The sequence below is a fragment of the Bubalus kerabau genome, chromosome 7, assembly GCF_029407905.1.
Source record: "Bubalus kerabau isolate K-KA32 ecotype Philippines breed swamp buffalo chromosome 7, PCC_UOA_SB_1v2, whole genome shotgun sequence".
Taxonomy (NCBI): Eukaryota; Metazoa; Chordata; class Mammalia; order Artiodactyla; family Bovidae; genus Bubalus; species Bubalus kerabau.
The window spans coordinates 65,095,245-65,112,483 of record NC_073630.1 but is presented as its reverse complement, the minus strand read 5'-3'; the positions used below and the strand labels follow the sequence as shown (position 1 = coordinate 65,112,483).

General features: G+C 39.1%; 1 protein-coding gene across 3 annotated transcripts in view; it reads right to left on the bottom strand.

Annotated features, from left to right (window-relative positions):
• Positions 1-12,837: 12,837 nt before the first annotated feature.
• SLC30A9 (solute carrier family 30 member 9) overlaps positions 12,838-17,239 on the bottom strand; it is an 86,006-nt gene continuing 81,604 nt past the window's right edge. For all 3 annotated transcript variants that reach the window (XM_055588431.1, XM_055588432.1, XM_055588433.1), the window contains one exon: positions 12,838-16,010. In XM_055588431.1, coding sequence (XP_055444406.1) covers positions 15,966-16,010 — 45 coding nt within the window. In that variant the 3' untranslated portion in view covers positions 12,838-15,965. The remainder of the gene's footprint in view (positions 16,011-17,239) is intronic.

The following is a 17,239-nucleotide window of genomic DNA, read 5'->3' as shown; positions in this document are numbered from 1 at the left end:
AGAAAAGTGTTAGTCGCTCAGTCATGTCTCTTTGAGACCCCATGGACTGTACCCGCCAGGCTCCTCTGTCCATGGGATTCTCCAGGCAAGAATACTGGAGTGGGTTGCCATTCCTTTCACCAGGGAATCTTCCCAACCCAGGCATTGAACCCAGGTCTCCCACATTGCAGGCAGATTCTTTACCATCTGAGCCACAAGTCGCTAGGGAAGCCCAAGAATACTGGAGTGGGTTGCCATGCCCTTTTCCAGGGGATCTTCCTGACCCAGGGATCGAACCCTGGTCTCTGCATTGCAGGTAGATTCTTTAACATCTGAGCCACCAGGGAAGCCCCAGAGGGGACACTGTGGCTGCATGGGCCGGGAATCAAACCCGTGCCTCCTGCCTGGCAGGCAAGAATTCTACTACTGAACCACCCATGCACCGGTTAACAATTGTGTTTGAAAATTGCTAAGAGTAGTTCTTGAAAGTTCTCATTACAAGAAAAAAAGTTTGTAACTATGACTGGTGACGGATGTTAACTAAACTTGCGGTGATCATTTTACAATGCATACGCATACTGACTCATAATCCTGTGCACCTGAAACTTACATAATGTAATATGTCAGTTATACCTCAATAAAATTAAGTAAGTAAATAACCTGTAAGAAAATTGAAGCGCCTTAGTCTGAAAACACTGCCAAGCTTGAGGGGTGCTCCTACTGCAGCAGTAAGCCCATCTTGGGGACACAGCAAGGCATTGGCTTCAGAGATGTGAAGGTGGAGCTAAGAGACCTGGGAGGAGCCTTGCAGGCTGGGGCAGGAAAGAAGTCCCGGGCGACACAGGAAAGAGCTGTGACACCCATTTCATCCCTTCTGGAGGTCTGAACTTTTCCCCATTTGGAATAAACTGAGAAAGTTTATACCAAATACAACTGCCTGTAAAATTTTAAACTGCTTCAATCTGAGTTTAACAGCCACCTCTCCCTTCACCTCTTACTAAATCATCTTAAAGCTACATCTAGAATTCAACAGGAAAAATTGCAATAAAAATGGGTTTTAGAGTTTTTGCAGTTTTATTCAATATTTCTACTGAGAACAAATAAATCACAATTCAGAACTCCAGCAAGAAACAATACCTTGAAGCTACACTTATGAGGAAACAAGTTAAATCTACTGAACCACCAGAGACACTCTATCTACCATTTCAAAATAAGCGTGAGACGCTCATCCTTTATGCCTCTCCAGATCCAGCAGAGATGTAGCAGAGTGGAATTCACTCAGTACGGGTGGCTAGAGACAGTCTGCGTGAACACTCGAGGAACAGGTTCTCAGGAATGAAAATGCACTCTGATATTCCTGTTAGAATGAGGTTGCATGAGCCCAATTAGAGCTATCAGTTGAAGATCAATACCATATTTTTGTACACATTCCTTTCCTCTTTTCTGAAACACACCACCCCGTGCTCTCTGTCTGACCTCAAAGGGCGCAGCCTGGAGGAGGCTTTCCTGTCCCTACTGCCCAGGTAGGAATGAGGCATACAGTGCCTAGTGGCACCGAGTGCTCACAAAACATCTGTTGAGTGAATGCAATAATTGAAGGCTCGGTTTTTTAAATTTCTCTTTCAGTTTTCCAATTTTATAAGACAATTTCTCTAGGCTTCTCTGACAGAGAAGTATCTGTTTTTACAATAACCCATAGTGAGCTCCAAGACCATGACAGATTATATAAATGAAGAATTACGCACATGGCCTTCTTGAGTTTTAAATACAACAGTTTTTTAAAATTTATTTTTAAATTGGAGGATAATTGCTTTACGATGTGGTGTTGGTTTCTGCTGTACAACAATGCAAATCAGTCATAACTATACTTATACCCCCTCCTTCTTGAACCTCCCACCCACCCATCTCACCCTCTAGGTCATCAGAAAGCACCAGGCTGGGCATCCTGTGTTATATAGCACAATATACCCCTATTTTTAGGGCTGGAAGTTCCTATGGGAAAGTTGAAATCTAATGGTATTAAACTCAAGTTTTAAAAATAATTGAAAGAAATCATCTTATCTTCAGCCTTTTCCCTTTAAAATTTTTGGTTCTTATTTCCTTTTGAAAGGGAGTATTAAAGTTAGAATTCTAATTCAGAAATTCTCACATCTTAGTTTTACGATACTCTAGGATGTTTTCAATTATATCAGGACAGTTGAAGAGTTGTCGGTCCTTTTCAATTATCTTTTTGTTATACTCTATAACATCTTATGGAAAACCTGAACAAGCTTTTTGATCAACCCAAGGAAAGACACATTCATCACTGGAAATCTCTAAGTGACAAAAAAAAGAGAAAAGTCATATTGAACATTGTTACCGCTTAGCGTATGTATTAGGTTGGTGCAAGTTTTGCATTGTTGAAATTTGCCATTTGATATTGGAATACATTCTTAAATAAATGTGGTTATGTTATACTACATTTTAATGCACATTTCTTGTTTTATGTTTTCTGCTAGTGAATTATTACTTGCTATTTATTTTACATGCATTTTAGTTATGGAAATGATGCTAGACAGAAGCAAACTTGAGCAATATTCTTATTCCAGTTCAAAATGTGTCATAAAGCAGCTGAGACAACTTGCAACATCAACAACTCATTTGGCCCAGGAACCGCTAATGAACGCATAGTGCAGTGCTGGTTCAAGATGTTTTGAAAACGAGACTAGAACCTTGAAGATGAGGAGCTCAACGGCCAGCCGTTGGAAGTTGACAACGACCAATCGAGAGCCATATTGAAGCTGATCCACTTACATGAGAAGTTACCCAAGAACTCAACATTGACCATTTTATGGTCGTTTGGTATTTGAAGCAAATTAGAAAGCTGAAAAAGCTCTTAAAGTGGGTACCTCATGTTCAGTTCAGTTCAGTTCACTCACTCAGTCGTCTCCGACTCCTTGCAACCCCATGAACCACAGCAGACCAGGCTTCCCTGTCCATCACCAACTCCCAGGGTCCACCCAAATTCATGTCCATTGAGTCGGTGATGCCATCCAACCATCTCATCCTCTGTCGTCCCCTTCTCCTCCCACCCTCAAACTTTCCCAGAATCAGGGTCTTTTTAAAAGAGTCAGCTCTTCATAACAGGTGGCCAAAGTATTGGAGATTCAGCTTCAACATCAGTCCTTCCAATGAACACCCAGAACTGAGCTCCTTTAGGATGGACTTGTTGGATCTCCTTGCTGTCCAAGGGACTCTCAAGAGTCTTCTCCAACACCACAGTTCAAAAGCATCAGTTCTTCGCCACTGTCTAGGTTGGTCATAACTTTCCTTCCAAGGAGTAAGTGTCTTTTAATTTCATGGCTGCGATCACTATCTGCAGTGATTTTGGAGCACCCAAAAATAAAGTCTGCCATTGTTTCCACTGTTTCCCCATCTATTTGCCATGAAGTGATGGGACCAGATGCCATGATCTTAGTTTTCTGAATGTCGAGCCTTTAAGCCAAATTTTTCACTCTCCTCTTTCACTTTCATCAAGAGGCTCTTTAGTTCTTCTTCACTTTCTGCCATAAGGGTGGTGTCATCTGCATAGCTGAGGTGATTGATATTTCTCCCGGCAATCTTGATTCCAGCTTGTGCTTCATCCAGCCCAGCGTTTCTCATGATGTACTCTGCATAGAAGTTAAATAAGCAATGGGTGACCTTATACAGCCTTGAATACTCCTTTTCCTATTTGGAACCAGTCTGTTGTTCCATGTCCATTTCTAACTGTTGTTTCCTGACCTGCATACAGGTTTCTCAAGAGGCAGGTCAGGTGGTCTGGTATTCCCATCTCTTTCAGAATTTTCCACAGTTTAATGTGATACACACTGTCAAAGGCTTTGGCATAGTCAATAAAGCAGAAAGATGTTTTTCTGGAACTCTCTTGCTTTTTCCGTGATCCAGCGGATGTTGGCAATTTGATCTCCAGTTCCTCTGCCTTTTCTAAAACCAGCTTGAACATCTGGAAGTTCACGGTTCACGTATTGCTGAAGCCTGGCTTGGAGAATTTTGAGCATTACTTTACTAGCGTGTGAGATGAGTGCAATTGTGCAGTAGTTTGAGTATTCTTTGAAATTGCCTTTCTTTGGGATTCGAATGAAAACTGACCTTTTCCAGTCCTGTGACCACTGCTGAATTTTTCAAATTTGCTGGCATAATGAGTGCAGCACTTTCACAGCGTCATCTGTCAGGATTTGAAATAGCTCAACTGGAATTCCATCACCTCCACTAGCTTTGTTCGTAGTGATGCTTTCTAAGGCCCACTTGACTTCACATTCCAGGATGTCTGGCTCTAGGTCAGTGATCACACCATCGTGATTATCTGGGCCGTGGAGATCTTTTTTGTACAGTTCTTCTGTGTATTCTTGCCACCTCTTCTTAATATCTTCTGCTTCTGGTAGGTCCATACTATTTTTGTCCTTTATTGAGCCCATCTTTGCATGAAAAGTTCCCTTGGTATCTCTAATTTTCTTGAAGAGATCTCTAGTCTTTCCCATTCTCTTGTTTTTCTCTATTTCTTTGCATTGATCACTGAGGAAGGCTTTCTTATCTCTCCTTGCTCTTCTTTGGAACTCTGCATTCAAATGGGTATATCTTTCCTCTCTCCTTAGCTTTTCGCCTCTCTTCTTTCATAACTGTTTGTAAGACCTCTTCAGAGAACCATTTTGCCTTTTTGCATTTCATTTTCTTGGGGATGGTCTTGTTTCCTCTCTCCTGTGCAATGTCATGAACCTCTGTCCATAGTTCTTTAGGCACTCTATCTATCAGATCTAATCTCTTTAATCTATTTGTCACTTCTGCTGTATAATCGTAAGGGATTTGATTTAGGTCATACCTGAATGGTCTAGTGGTTTTCCATACTTTCTTCAATTTACATCTGAATTTGGTAATAAGGAGTTCATCATCTGAGCCACAGTCAGCTACCAGTCTTGTTTTTGCTGACTGTATAGAGCTTCTCCATCTTTGGCTGCAAGAATATAATCAATCTGATTTCTATATTGACCATCTGGTGATGTCCATGTTTAGAATCTTTTCTTGTGTTGTTGGAAGAGGGTGTTTGCTATGACCAGCGCGTTCTCTTGGCAAAACTCTATTAGCCTTTGCCCTGCTTCATTCTGTATTACACGGCCAAATTTGCCTGTTACTCCAGGTGTTTCTTGACTTCCTACTTTTGCACTCCAGTCCCGTATAATGAAAAGGACATCTTTTTTGGGTGTTAGTTCTAGAAGTTCTTGTAGGTCTTTATAGAACCGTTCAACTTCAGCTCTTCAGCATTACTGGTCGGGACATAGGCTTGGATTACCGTGATATTGAATGGTTTGCCTTGGAAACGAACAGAGATCATTCTGTCATTTTTGAGATTGCTTCCAAGTACTGAATTTTGGACTCTTTTGTTGACTATGATGGCTACTGCTTTTCTTCTAAGGGATTCTTGCCCATAGTAGTAGATATAATGGTAAATTCACCCATTCCAGTCCATTTTCATTCACCGATTCCTAAATTGGCAATGTTCACTCTTGCCATCTCCTGTTGGGCCACTTCCAATTTCCCTTGATTCTTGGACATAACCTTCCAGGTTCCTATGCAATATTGCTCTTTACAGCATCGGACTTCACTTCCATCGCCAGTCTGAGTGTTGTTTTTTCTTTGGCTCCATCCCTTCATTCTTTCTGGAGTTAGTTCTCCACTGATCTCCAATAGCATATTGGGCACCTACTGACCTGGGGAGTTCATCTTTCAGTGTCCTATCTTTTTGCCTTTTCATACTGTTCATGGGGTTCTCAAGGCAAGAATACCGAAGTGGTTTGCAATTCCCTTCTCCAGTTTTGTCAGAACTCTCCACCGTGACCCGTCTGTCTTGGGTGGCCCTACACAGCATGGCTCATAGTTTCATTGAGTTAGACAAGGCTGTGGCCCATGTAATCAGACTGGTTAGTTTTGTGTGATTGTGGTTTTCATTCTGTCCACCCTCTGATGAAGAAGGATAAGAGGCTTATGGAAGCTTCCTGATGGGAGAGAGTGACTGAGGGGGAAACTGGGTCTTGTTCTGATGGGCGGGGCCATGCTCTTTAATCCAATTTTCTGTTGAAGGGTGGGGCTGTGTTCTCTCCCTGTTAATTGATCTGAGGCCAAACTATGGTAGAGGTAATGAAGATAATGGTGACCTCCTTCAAAAGGTCCCATGCAGGCAACCCTACATTCAGTGCCCCCAACCCTGCAGCAGGCCACCACTGACCCATGCCTCCACCAGAGACTCCTGGACACTCACAGGCAAGTCTGGATCAGTGGCTTGTGGGGTCACTGCTCCTTTCTCCTGGGTCCTGGTGTGCACAAGTTTCTGTTTGTGCCCTCCAAGAGTCCATTTCCCAGTCCTGTGTAAGGTCTGGTGGCTCTGTGATGGGGTTAATGGTGACCTCCTCCAAGAGGGCTTGTGCCACACCCAGCTCTACTGCGCCCACAGCCCCTTCCCCTGCAGCTGTCCACTGCTGACCCGCGCCTCCTCAGGAGATACCAAACAGTTCTGTCTCAGCCTCTGTGGGTCTTTGGGTCCTGATGCACACAGGTATATTTGAGTCCTCTGAAAATTTCTGGCGGGTATGGGGTTTGATTCTAAACACAATCTTTCCCTTTCTACTATCTTAGTGGAGATTCTCCTTTGCCCTTGGACATGGGATATCGCCTCAAAGTCGCTCCAGTGCCGCCTAGCCACTGCTCCAGCACCTGTCGTCTTGCTGGGGCTTCTCTGCCCTTGGGTGTGGGGATCTCCTCACAGTTGCTGCAGCGCCGTGCAGCTGCACTGCGTTGGTCATTTAACTAGACTGTGAGTCCATTTTTTTTTAATTTTTATACCTCTAGAGATAGCATCATACATGAAATATTCACTTGTCAACATATATTTATTGAATGCCTACGATGCCAATCTAGATGCCAATCTAGTTTCTGGAGATCCAGCTCTCATGGATGTTACATGTTAGTAGAGATAGACAATAAACAAAATAAAATTGTAGTATGCAGGTAATAAATGCTATTGTCAAAAATAAAACAAGGAAAAATTAGAGGTGTGGGGAGAGAAATGGAGAGGGTTTGCTACTTTATAAAGGGTGGTGAGGAAAGGCCTCACTGATAAAGTAAACTTTAATCTATGCTTTTTTTTTAGTATTTATTTGGCTGCACCAGGTCTTATTTGCCACTTGTGGAATCTTTTATCTTTGTTGCAGCATGGGCAAACTCTTAAGTTGTGGCATGTGGGATCTAGTTCCCTGACCAGGGATTGAACCCTGGCCCCCTACATTGGGAGCACAGAGTCTTAGCCAATGGACCACCAGGGAAGTCCCTGTTAAGGTAACCTTTGAACAGATACCTGAAGAAGCAAAGCAACATACTGTGCAGGCATGTGGTGGAAAGAGTATTTCAGGCAGTTCAAAGGCCCTAGGTGGAGAGCATACATACAGCCGTAGGATGTATAAAAAGCAGAAAGGAGGCCAGACTAGCTGGAACGGGGGGAAGAAAATAGTAGAAAATAGGGTCTAAGAGATGGTGGAGAAACTCATCATGGAGGACTTGTAAGCTTCATCCGAACAGACTTTGTTAGTCTGTATGAGATGAGAAACTACAGGGAGGGCTTCGAGAAGTGACATGATCTAATATATTTTCAAAAAAGCACAAGCTGCTGTGTTGAAGCAAGGTGAGGGCTAGGATTAGGAGGAAATCACTGAAGAGTCTATTTTGAAAATTCAAGCAAGACATGATGATGGCTGACATGAAGATAATTGAGATGCTGAGAAGTAGATTCTAAGTATATTTTGGAGCTAGGGCCCGTAGATCTTGCTAAGGGGTTGAATGTTCATTGTATGAAAAATAAAGAGGAGCCAGGCATAAAGCCAAAGTTTAGGGCAACTGAAAGGATGAAGATGTCACTTAATGAGGAGGAAAAGACTGCAAGAGAATTGTTTTGAAGGTGAGACGAAGAAACTGGGAGTTTTCTTTTTTGATATGTTGAATTTGAGATATTAGTGATCTCCCAAATCTCAGTAATGCTCACATTGCAATGGTTATGGGTTGGTTGTCTTTCTGTTCCATGTGACTTTTTTATTCAGGAAACCAGATTAAAATAAAACAGCCCCTATCTGGAACATGCCATTCTCAAGAAAGAGGGAAAACAGCTATGGTAGAATCATGCAATAGCTCTTAAAACATCTGCTCAACTAACACAACACTGTAAATCAACTAAACTTCACTTTAAAAAAATAGACATGACATCTGCTCAGACATGGCATATACCACTCGTGCTCACAATATATTAGCCTAAGCCTGTTGCACGACAAAGCCTGATGTTAATGGGAAGTACTGTAGGTCTTATGGCCATGGGATAATTATTCAACAGGGACGTGTAACGTTCTTTCATAAGGGCAGTGAATAATCAGGACCAATCACCTAATTTACCCAAGTGGAAAGTCAAGCTGGCAACTGGGTGTATGAACCTAGGGTTCAAGATATAAAATTCAGATTTCAATAAATAGTGGTTTTTGAAGGCATAGAATTGAGTCACCAGTGAATGAGTGTGGCCGGAGAAGAGATGTAACCCTGGGACATGCCAATTCTTGGAGGTAAGCGAAGTGAGGAATAACTTGCAGAAGAGACTGGAAAAGAGGCCACTGAGGTAGGAGGAGAACTCAAGAGAGTGGGGTCAGAAAGTCAAAGATTCAGCATCACATGTTGCTGGGTAGGTCAAGTCAAATGATCACTTAAGACTGACCATCGTATTTAGTAGTATGGAGGTTTAGGAAGGGGTTAGCAGAGAGAGAATGAAAATGGGAAAAAAGAAGAGCAGCAAATATAGATGACTCCTTTGAGCTTTTTTCCTGTAAAGGGAAACAGAAAATTGGGAAAGTAGTTGAAGGATTTTTTTGTTTTTAGGAATTCATGAGTGTGTGTGTGATTGATGTTTGTTTTAGTTCATTTTCTATGATGGGAGACATAAGAGCATATTGATAAAAATCCAGAAATTTTGTGAAGATTTCATACATTGTCAAACTTAGCAAGACTGGCCAAAAGTTTGCACTGACTAGCCAGGTTGTGATTGCAAAGGAAAAGTTCTTGAAGGAAATCTTAAGTGCTACTCCAATGAACAGATGAATGATAAGAAAACAAAAGTCTTATTGCTTATATGGAGAGAGTTTTAGTAGTCTGGCTGGAAGACAAACAAGCCACAACATTCCTTAAGCCTAATCCAATGCAAGGCCCTACCTACCTCTCTCCAACTCTGTGAAGGCTGGGACAGATGAGGCAGCTGCAGAATTAAAGTTTGAAGCTAGCAAAGGTTGGTTCATGAAGCTTAAGATAAGGAGCCATTTCCATAATATAAAAGTGCTAATACAGAACTTTATATTAGCAAGTGTAATGGAGAAGCTGCAAGTGCTAATGTAGAAGCTGCCACAAGTTATCTAGAAGATCTAGCTCAGATAATAAATGAAGGTGGCTACACTATGTACCAGATGTTCAGTGTTGACAAAACAGCCTTATATTGGAAGATGCCCTCTAGGACTTTCATAGCTAAAGAGAAGTCAATGCCTGGCTTCAAGGCTTCAAGGGGCAGACTGCTTCTTTTGTTAGGAGCTAAGGCAGCTGATGACTTGAAGCCAATGCTCTTTTAGCATTCCCAAAATCCTAGGGCCCTTAAGTTAGGCTCAATTTACTCTACCTGTGCTCTGAGTGGAAGAGTAAAGCCTTCAGAAGACAGCATATCTGTTGTCACACACAGCTCAAAAAAAAAAAAAAAAAAAAAAAAATTTCCTTTCAAAATATTGCTCTTGTTCTATGATCCAATGGATGTTGGCAATTTGATCTCTGGTTCCTCCGCCTTTTCTAAATCCAGCTTTTATATCTGGAAGTTCTCAGTTCATGTATTGCTGACGCCTAGTTTGAAGGATTTTGACCATTACTTTTCTAGCATATGAAACAAGCACAATTGTGCAGTAGTTTTGAGCATTCTTTGGCATTGCATTTCTTTGCGAATGGAATGAAAACTGACTTTTTCCAGTCCTATGGCCACTGCTGAGTTTTCCAAATTTGATGGCATGTTGAACACAGCATTTTAACAGCATTGTTTTTAGGATTTGAAATAGCTCAGTTGAATTCCATCACCTCCATTTGTTCGAAGTAATACTTCCTGAGGCCCACCTGACTTCACATTCCAGAATGTCTGGATCTTGGTAAGTGATCACACCATTGTGGTTATCTGGGTCATTAAGATCTTTTTTGTACAGTTCTGTATATTTTTGCCACCTCATCTTAATTTCTTCTGCTTGTTAGGCTCTTACAGTTTCTGTCCTTTATCGAGCCCATCTTTACATGAAGTGTTTCCTTGGTATCTCTAATTTTAAGAGACCTCTGGTCTTGCCTATTGTTTTCCTCTATTTCTTTGCACTGTTCACTTAAGAAGGCTTTCTTATCTCTCTTTGGAACACTACATACCTTTCCCTTTCGCTTCTCTTCTCTCAGCTATTTGTAAAGGCCTCCTCAGACAACCATTTTGCCTTCTTGCATTTCTTTTTCTTTGGGATGATTTTGGTTACCTCCTCCTGTACAATGTTACGAACCTCCGTCCATAGTTCTTCAGGCACTCTATCAGATCTTATCTCTTGAATCTATTTGTAACGTCCACTGTATAATCGTTAAGGGATTTGATTTAGGTCATACCTAAATGGCCTAGTAGTTTTCCCTACTTTCTTCAATTTCAGTCTGAATATTGCAATGAGCTCATGATCTGAGCCACAGTCAGATACAGGACTTGTTTTTGCTGACTGTATGGAGCTTCTCCATTATTGACAATGTACCTGGTCACCCCAGAGCTCTGATGGAGATGTACCACAAAACTACTATTTTCATGCTTGCTAACACAATATCCATTCTGCAGCCCATGGACCAAGACTTTAACATCTAATTATTTAAGAAATATATTTCACAAAGCTGTAGTGATTCCTCTGATGGATCTGGGTAAAGTCAATTGAAAACCTGGAAAGGATTCACCATTGTAGATGTTATTAAGAACAGAAGTGGTTCACAGAAAGAGGACAAATTATCAACATTAACAGCAGGTTGGAAGATATTGCTTCCAACCCTCATAACTTTGAGGCATTCAAGAACTTCAGTGGAGGGAGTAACTGCAGATGCGGTGTAAACAGCAAGGAAACTGGAATTTGAAGTGGTGCCTAAAGATGTGACTGAATTACTTCAATCTCATGATAAAACAGTAATAGATGAGGAATTGCTTTTTATGAATGAGCAAAGAAAGTGGTTTCTTGGGGTGGACTGACTCCTGGTGAAGATGCTGTGAGGAATATTGAAATGACAACAAAGTACTGAAAATATAATGTAAATTTAATTGATAAAGCAGGGTAGGGTTTGGGAAGATTAACTTCAATTTTCTACTGTATAGAAAATTGGAGGAGAATCTACAAAGTTCTACTGTGGGTACAATGCTACCAAATGACATAGCATGCTACAAAGAAACTGTTCAAGAAAGCAAGTCCAGTGATGTAAGGAAACTTCATTATCTTAAGAAATTGCCACAGCAAGTCCCCATCTTCAGCAACTGCCACTGCCCTGGTCAGTCAGCAGCCATCAACATGAAGACAAGACTCTCCATCAGCATGAAGCCTCTCAAAAGGCCCAGATGATGGTTAGCATTTTTTGGCAATCAAGTACTTTTAAATTAAGGTACTTACATCGTGCTGTTAGGCATAATGCTATTGCACACTAAATAGACTACAGTATACTCTAAACATAACTTTCTAAACATTTATTTGGCTGTGCTAGGTCTTCATTTTTGGCATGTGCAATCCTTTCTTAATTAAAAAAAATTTTTTTTTAATTTTTAATTTTTTTTAGCTGCGGCATTGGGGAACTTTAGTTGCAGCATGCAGACTCTTAAGTTGTGGCATGTGGGATCTAGCTCCCTGAACAGGAATCAAACCCAGGTCCCTGCACTGGGAGCACAGAGTCAGCCACTGAACCACCAGGCAAGTCCAACATAACTTCTATATGCAATGGGAAGCCAAAAAATTTGTATGACTTGCTTTAATGTTTGCTTTATTGCAGTGGTCTGGGACAGAACCTGCAATCTCTCTGAGGGAGGCATGTACATAAAAAATGGTACTTGGCATAAACAGCTCAAATTATCCTGTTGATAGCTGTATTATACATTTTTTTTTTTTTTTACTTTTGTCTATTTTAAAACTTGTACAAGCTCTTAAAGACACACACATATTTTGTATTTTGCTTCACAAATTCTAAACTGTATTGCTTTTATTTTCAATATGTTTTGATTTGGAGGGAGATATGCCCTCTCAAAATACCAAATTACTTTGAATAACTAATATGGCTCAGTTTCTTGTGAAAAAGGAAACACAGTTGGGCTTCCTGCAGGATTAGTACAGAATTCAACCTGGATCCCACTGCAGGCTGGCTCTAGGCTCAATCTTTTGTTGTTTTAATTTTTGTACTTTTTTCCCCCTAAATATACTATATAGGTATATCTCAAAAGACGTAAACCAACTAACATGTTCCAATAATCTAATTTTGTTAAAATGTAGTGATACAGTATGTGTCACTAAGAAATATACATGTTTTAATTTTCACCTTACCACGCACATGATATTCTAACAGTATATTAATAATAGTTCTCTTTATACTGAAAATGGATTATAAAACAATTAAGGGTATTTATATCTTAGTTTTGTAAAACTGAGGACACCCACAAATTAACAACCATGCTCAAGAAATAATAAATTGTTTGGAAACAAAGGTATGATATTTAAGGTTAGCACATGAGGTAAAGAAGTATTTAACAAACATTTATTTATCAGGGGGGAAAAATCCCAAACTAAGAAGTAAAACATTCTTATTTACATACAACATTTATTAAGGAAGACTGCATCCTGAGGGACCAGGGAAATCTAACCTGCCACAGAGATCAGACAGATGAAATACAATGTAAGAGAAACAAAAATTTTCTCTTTTCCATAAAACCAAGTCTAGAGATGCTAGTAAACTTAAATGCAAATATAAAGGCTGCCAGACCAATCTTCTATATAAATGCTTTCCAAAGTTCCATTTCAGAGACAAAGATGAGGGATTTAGGGGGGGACAATCTTTGAATCAACATTTTACCTTCAATTCTTTGCTTCAGTGACTTCTGACAGTTTGGCAAATTGGGGGTCATCACATTTAAAAGAAATGCCAAAGCTTGACAAATGCAATCTAAGAAAAATAGTATAAATTCCAAATGCCTGTGCAATTTTCTGTAGTTTCCAGCATTCTGTAGTTTCCAGCATTCTCAAAAAGTTATCAGATTTAAAACTTAAGCCATTTCCTTTAGATGGTGTAATTTTACCAAAAAGCATTACCCAAAGTACAGGATAATTAAGGTAACACACTGAAGTCATATACCCAAAATTCAAATCTAATGCCATTTTGTTGTTCTGGTTTATTTGGTGTGTAGGAGGATGTATGCAGAGTTTATTTTTTTAAAAACTTGAAGGTTTTCCAATCTATCTTACAGTTTCCTAAGTATATGTTCAGGAATCTCCCTCTTTGGAACTGAATATTACTGGCCACTAACATAGTCCACTTGAAAACAGATCTCTACTCCTCATCCTCTGCTGTGGTCTGAGAGACATGCCACCTTCCATAGTCTGGGGCCTGTTACTTTCAGCCAGGGCTGAAAACAAGTACATTTCAGCTTTGCTACTTTCCAGATTTCAGCTTAATACAAAGAGAAGTAGTGGCCTTAACTAACCTCTTCTCTGTCCAACATTAGATATCATCTTATTTTTTAAAAAAGGGGATCAAATTCCCTGATTTCAAAATTCAAATCTGACTCTCATTTAAAAGGAAAAAAAAAAAAAAAAAGCACCAGTGTTGTTATACATTAAATTCCTAGACAGGCTGCACTTCTTTATGTCAGATTTCACTTAAAGTATCAGTGCAAGACAAGACCAGGAAGAAAGGACAGAAACATAACCTTCAATTAGGTATTACTTCAATCAAAATCAGATTAGAAAAGTCAAAGAAGTATCAGGAATTGGCTTCTTTCAGGGAGTCCTTTAAACAAAATCTACCATTTGGAATAACTATTGCACATCAACTTGAGATTTTTTTTAATAAGTTAATATTCTTATCTAGCTATGTGATATTTTTCCGAGTAATTTTACTAGGAGGAAACTGGATATAATTTGGTGGTGCCTTTCCATATGGCACTGACATGGAATAACAAAATGGCAGGTGGGAAAGGGGAGGGAGGAAGACATAGAAAATATACAGTGAATTATAATGGGTAAAAAATGTTTCTTAAAAAGGGTGAAGAATCTGAAACCGTTAGAACAAATTGTGGGTATATACAGGTGTATGTATAAAAGAGTTTAATATCTTAAAAAATAAAATTGGAATGTTATTTTTCTTAAAATATACAGCATGCAAAATGCTTTGTAATGGTAAAAAATGTACAGCAAACTAGATTTTCACAATTTTCCAGTAAATGACAGTTCTGGGTCAAAAAATTACCACTACAAACCCTTTAATCAAATGTTTATTTTTTGTTTCTGGCATTACAATTTGCTATAACTGGTAAACTTCAATCTAAATAAGTTTATAGACACTGACCTAGGTCCTTAAACACCCCCTTATGCAGCACAGAGACCCTTCACCCAGCTCTTACTCTTGCGTGGACAATGCTCACCGGGACCCGAACAACTTAAAGTGCATGTGAGCTGGCTTGATGAATGGAGAGACACAGCTGTAGTTTTGCACTAAGTTTTTAATTACTGAATTATGTTTTTTCACCTTGATACTTTATGATCATTAGAAAGCTACTTACATAATTTATAATCATACTTTATGCTAAATGCCCATTTGTAACTGCAAGAAACTCATGTTACACTATTGACTATGATATTAAACAAAGTCATGGTCACAAGTTTTTGTATAAGAGGTTTACGTCTCTATCTCTTAAAGCAAGAAATATCACACAGTTCAGATTTACATAAGTAGTGCCTCTTTTAAAATAAATTAAAAATAAAATGCTGTGGTGTCTGTAAAATTATAAATATTTCTACTCCACTTTACAGAATGTTAAAATGCTTATAAATGCATATCTCCTAGTAAATACACATGGCAGCATTGGAGCCAGTTAAAAAAACAAAACCTAAAAACCAGTCATCACACTGGCCCATGGAAACATCTAGGGTTATTTTATATTTCCTACCATTAGAAAAATTAAACTAAATAAGGAAAAAAAACAAAGGAGAGAAAAGAAATTTTACAAAATGGCAACTAGCATGACCTAAAAGAGTGTACTGAAGTTATCTTCCTTCAATTCAGTAACAGAGTCCTATTGGAATGAACATTTATGGATAACCAAGTTATTAGAACAGTGTTCCTCTTAGTGCTCAGGGCAAAAATACAACCTATGTCAAAATAATTTCTACATTCTATAAGGAAAGACAGACTTTGAAAATGGAGTGACTGTTTCAAAAACCAGAATACAAGATTTAGCCAGAATGTTCAAGACTGACAGGTTTTGATGGAGTGAAATCTTCACTGGCCACAAAATAAAAAATCATAATCTTACGGATGCTGCTTATTTTTACCCACGTGAAGGAAGGAAACATGATTGCAGGTACAATACATACTGACAGGCTAAAATAAGAAATTATGAACAATTTAAGTAACTAAAACGTTTCCATTGAAACATAAAAACATGATTTCCAAATTGATTCAACTTGTAATAGGTCTCTTAGAAGAAGCTGTTTTAGTTCTATGGACTGTTGAATTGCCCTTTTCATATAAATACTTCCTCCATCTTCAAATAAACGGCTTCTGAATGGCATTGACTCCCTCAGGGTGGGAAAGTAGTCTTGGCAAACTTGGTTCCAAGGCTCCCTCCAAGGTGATTCATCCCATCAAGTTTATAATATCTCTAAATCTACATGTCGAACTTCAGGATTTCGTTTCTGGAAGGAAAAAAAATCACCGTTACGTTATTAATAGCAAAAGACAATCTTCTATTTCCTTTATTCCTTTTTAAAAAATTTTATTCATTTATTTTTAAATTTAAATTTATTTATTTTAATTGGAGGCTAATTACTTTACAATATTGTATCAGTTCTGCCACACATCAACATGAATCTGCCACAGGCGTACACGTGTTCCCCATTCTGAACCCCCCTCCCACATCCCTCCCCATTCCTTTTTATCAATTTTACTTTATTTACGTAGATGCACCATATGGCATGCGGGATCTTAGTTCCCCAACCACGGATCAGACCCATGTGCCTCCAGCATTGGAAGCTCAGAGTCTGAACCACTGGACTGCCAGGAGAGTCGTTCTTTTTATTTCTTTTGCTCCCTAAAGCCAATGAAAACATTTGATCAAACTATTTCGCTGTAGCATAGTATCAAGAGAAATATTTACATAGGGAAAAACACAAGATCAATAGATAATGACCAATTATATACTATAAACAGTAAGTAGTCCAACCTCCCTGAGTTTTGTCCGTATGTTCATTAACACAATAATGAATTAAGAATCTAGTACATGCAAAGTATTGCAAAGCAGTGCAAATACTCATTTGTGGTTAAAATCACTGCAGAATAATAATAATCAGAATTAAGCTGATATTAACTTATTTTACATATTCCAGTAACAGTCCATACAGTCTTGATCTAAGACTGTTCTAGAAAGTAGAGCTATGGTTATTAAATAAGACTCTGCTTCTAACCCTGAGGGACTTAGTTTACTCAGAGGCAAGTATATGAATAACCTTTATGAGTTAAAGCATTATAACTAATAATAATAATCAGTTAACCTTTAATGAGCAGTTACTCTTGTGTCAAACACTGTGTAAGAGGCTTCATGGAATAGTATGCACTTTAAAACTATCATAATAACCAATTATTTCCATTTTACATATGGGAAAACCGAAGGTTAAAGAAATTAACTAACCATCCAAAGTCACACAGCTAGTAAGTGATGGAGGCAAGATAGATTCCAGGCCTGACTCCAGACCCCAAAGCTCCTAACTATTTTTATGTACTAAATAATGATTCTGGTTATAATAACATGAGATCTATTACTTTTGTTCACGAGATCCAGAAAGAATTCACTGAGGATATAATATCTAACCAAGGTTTGAATACAGTGAGTTTTCCAGACAGATGAGGAAAAGGGTCCAGACAGAAG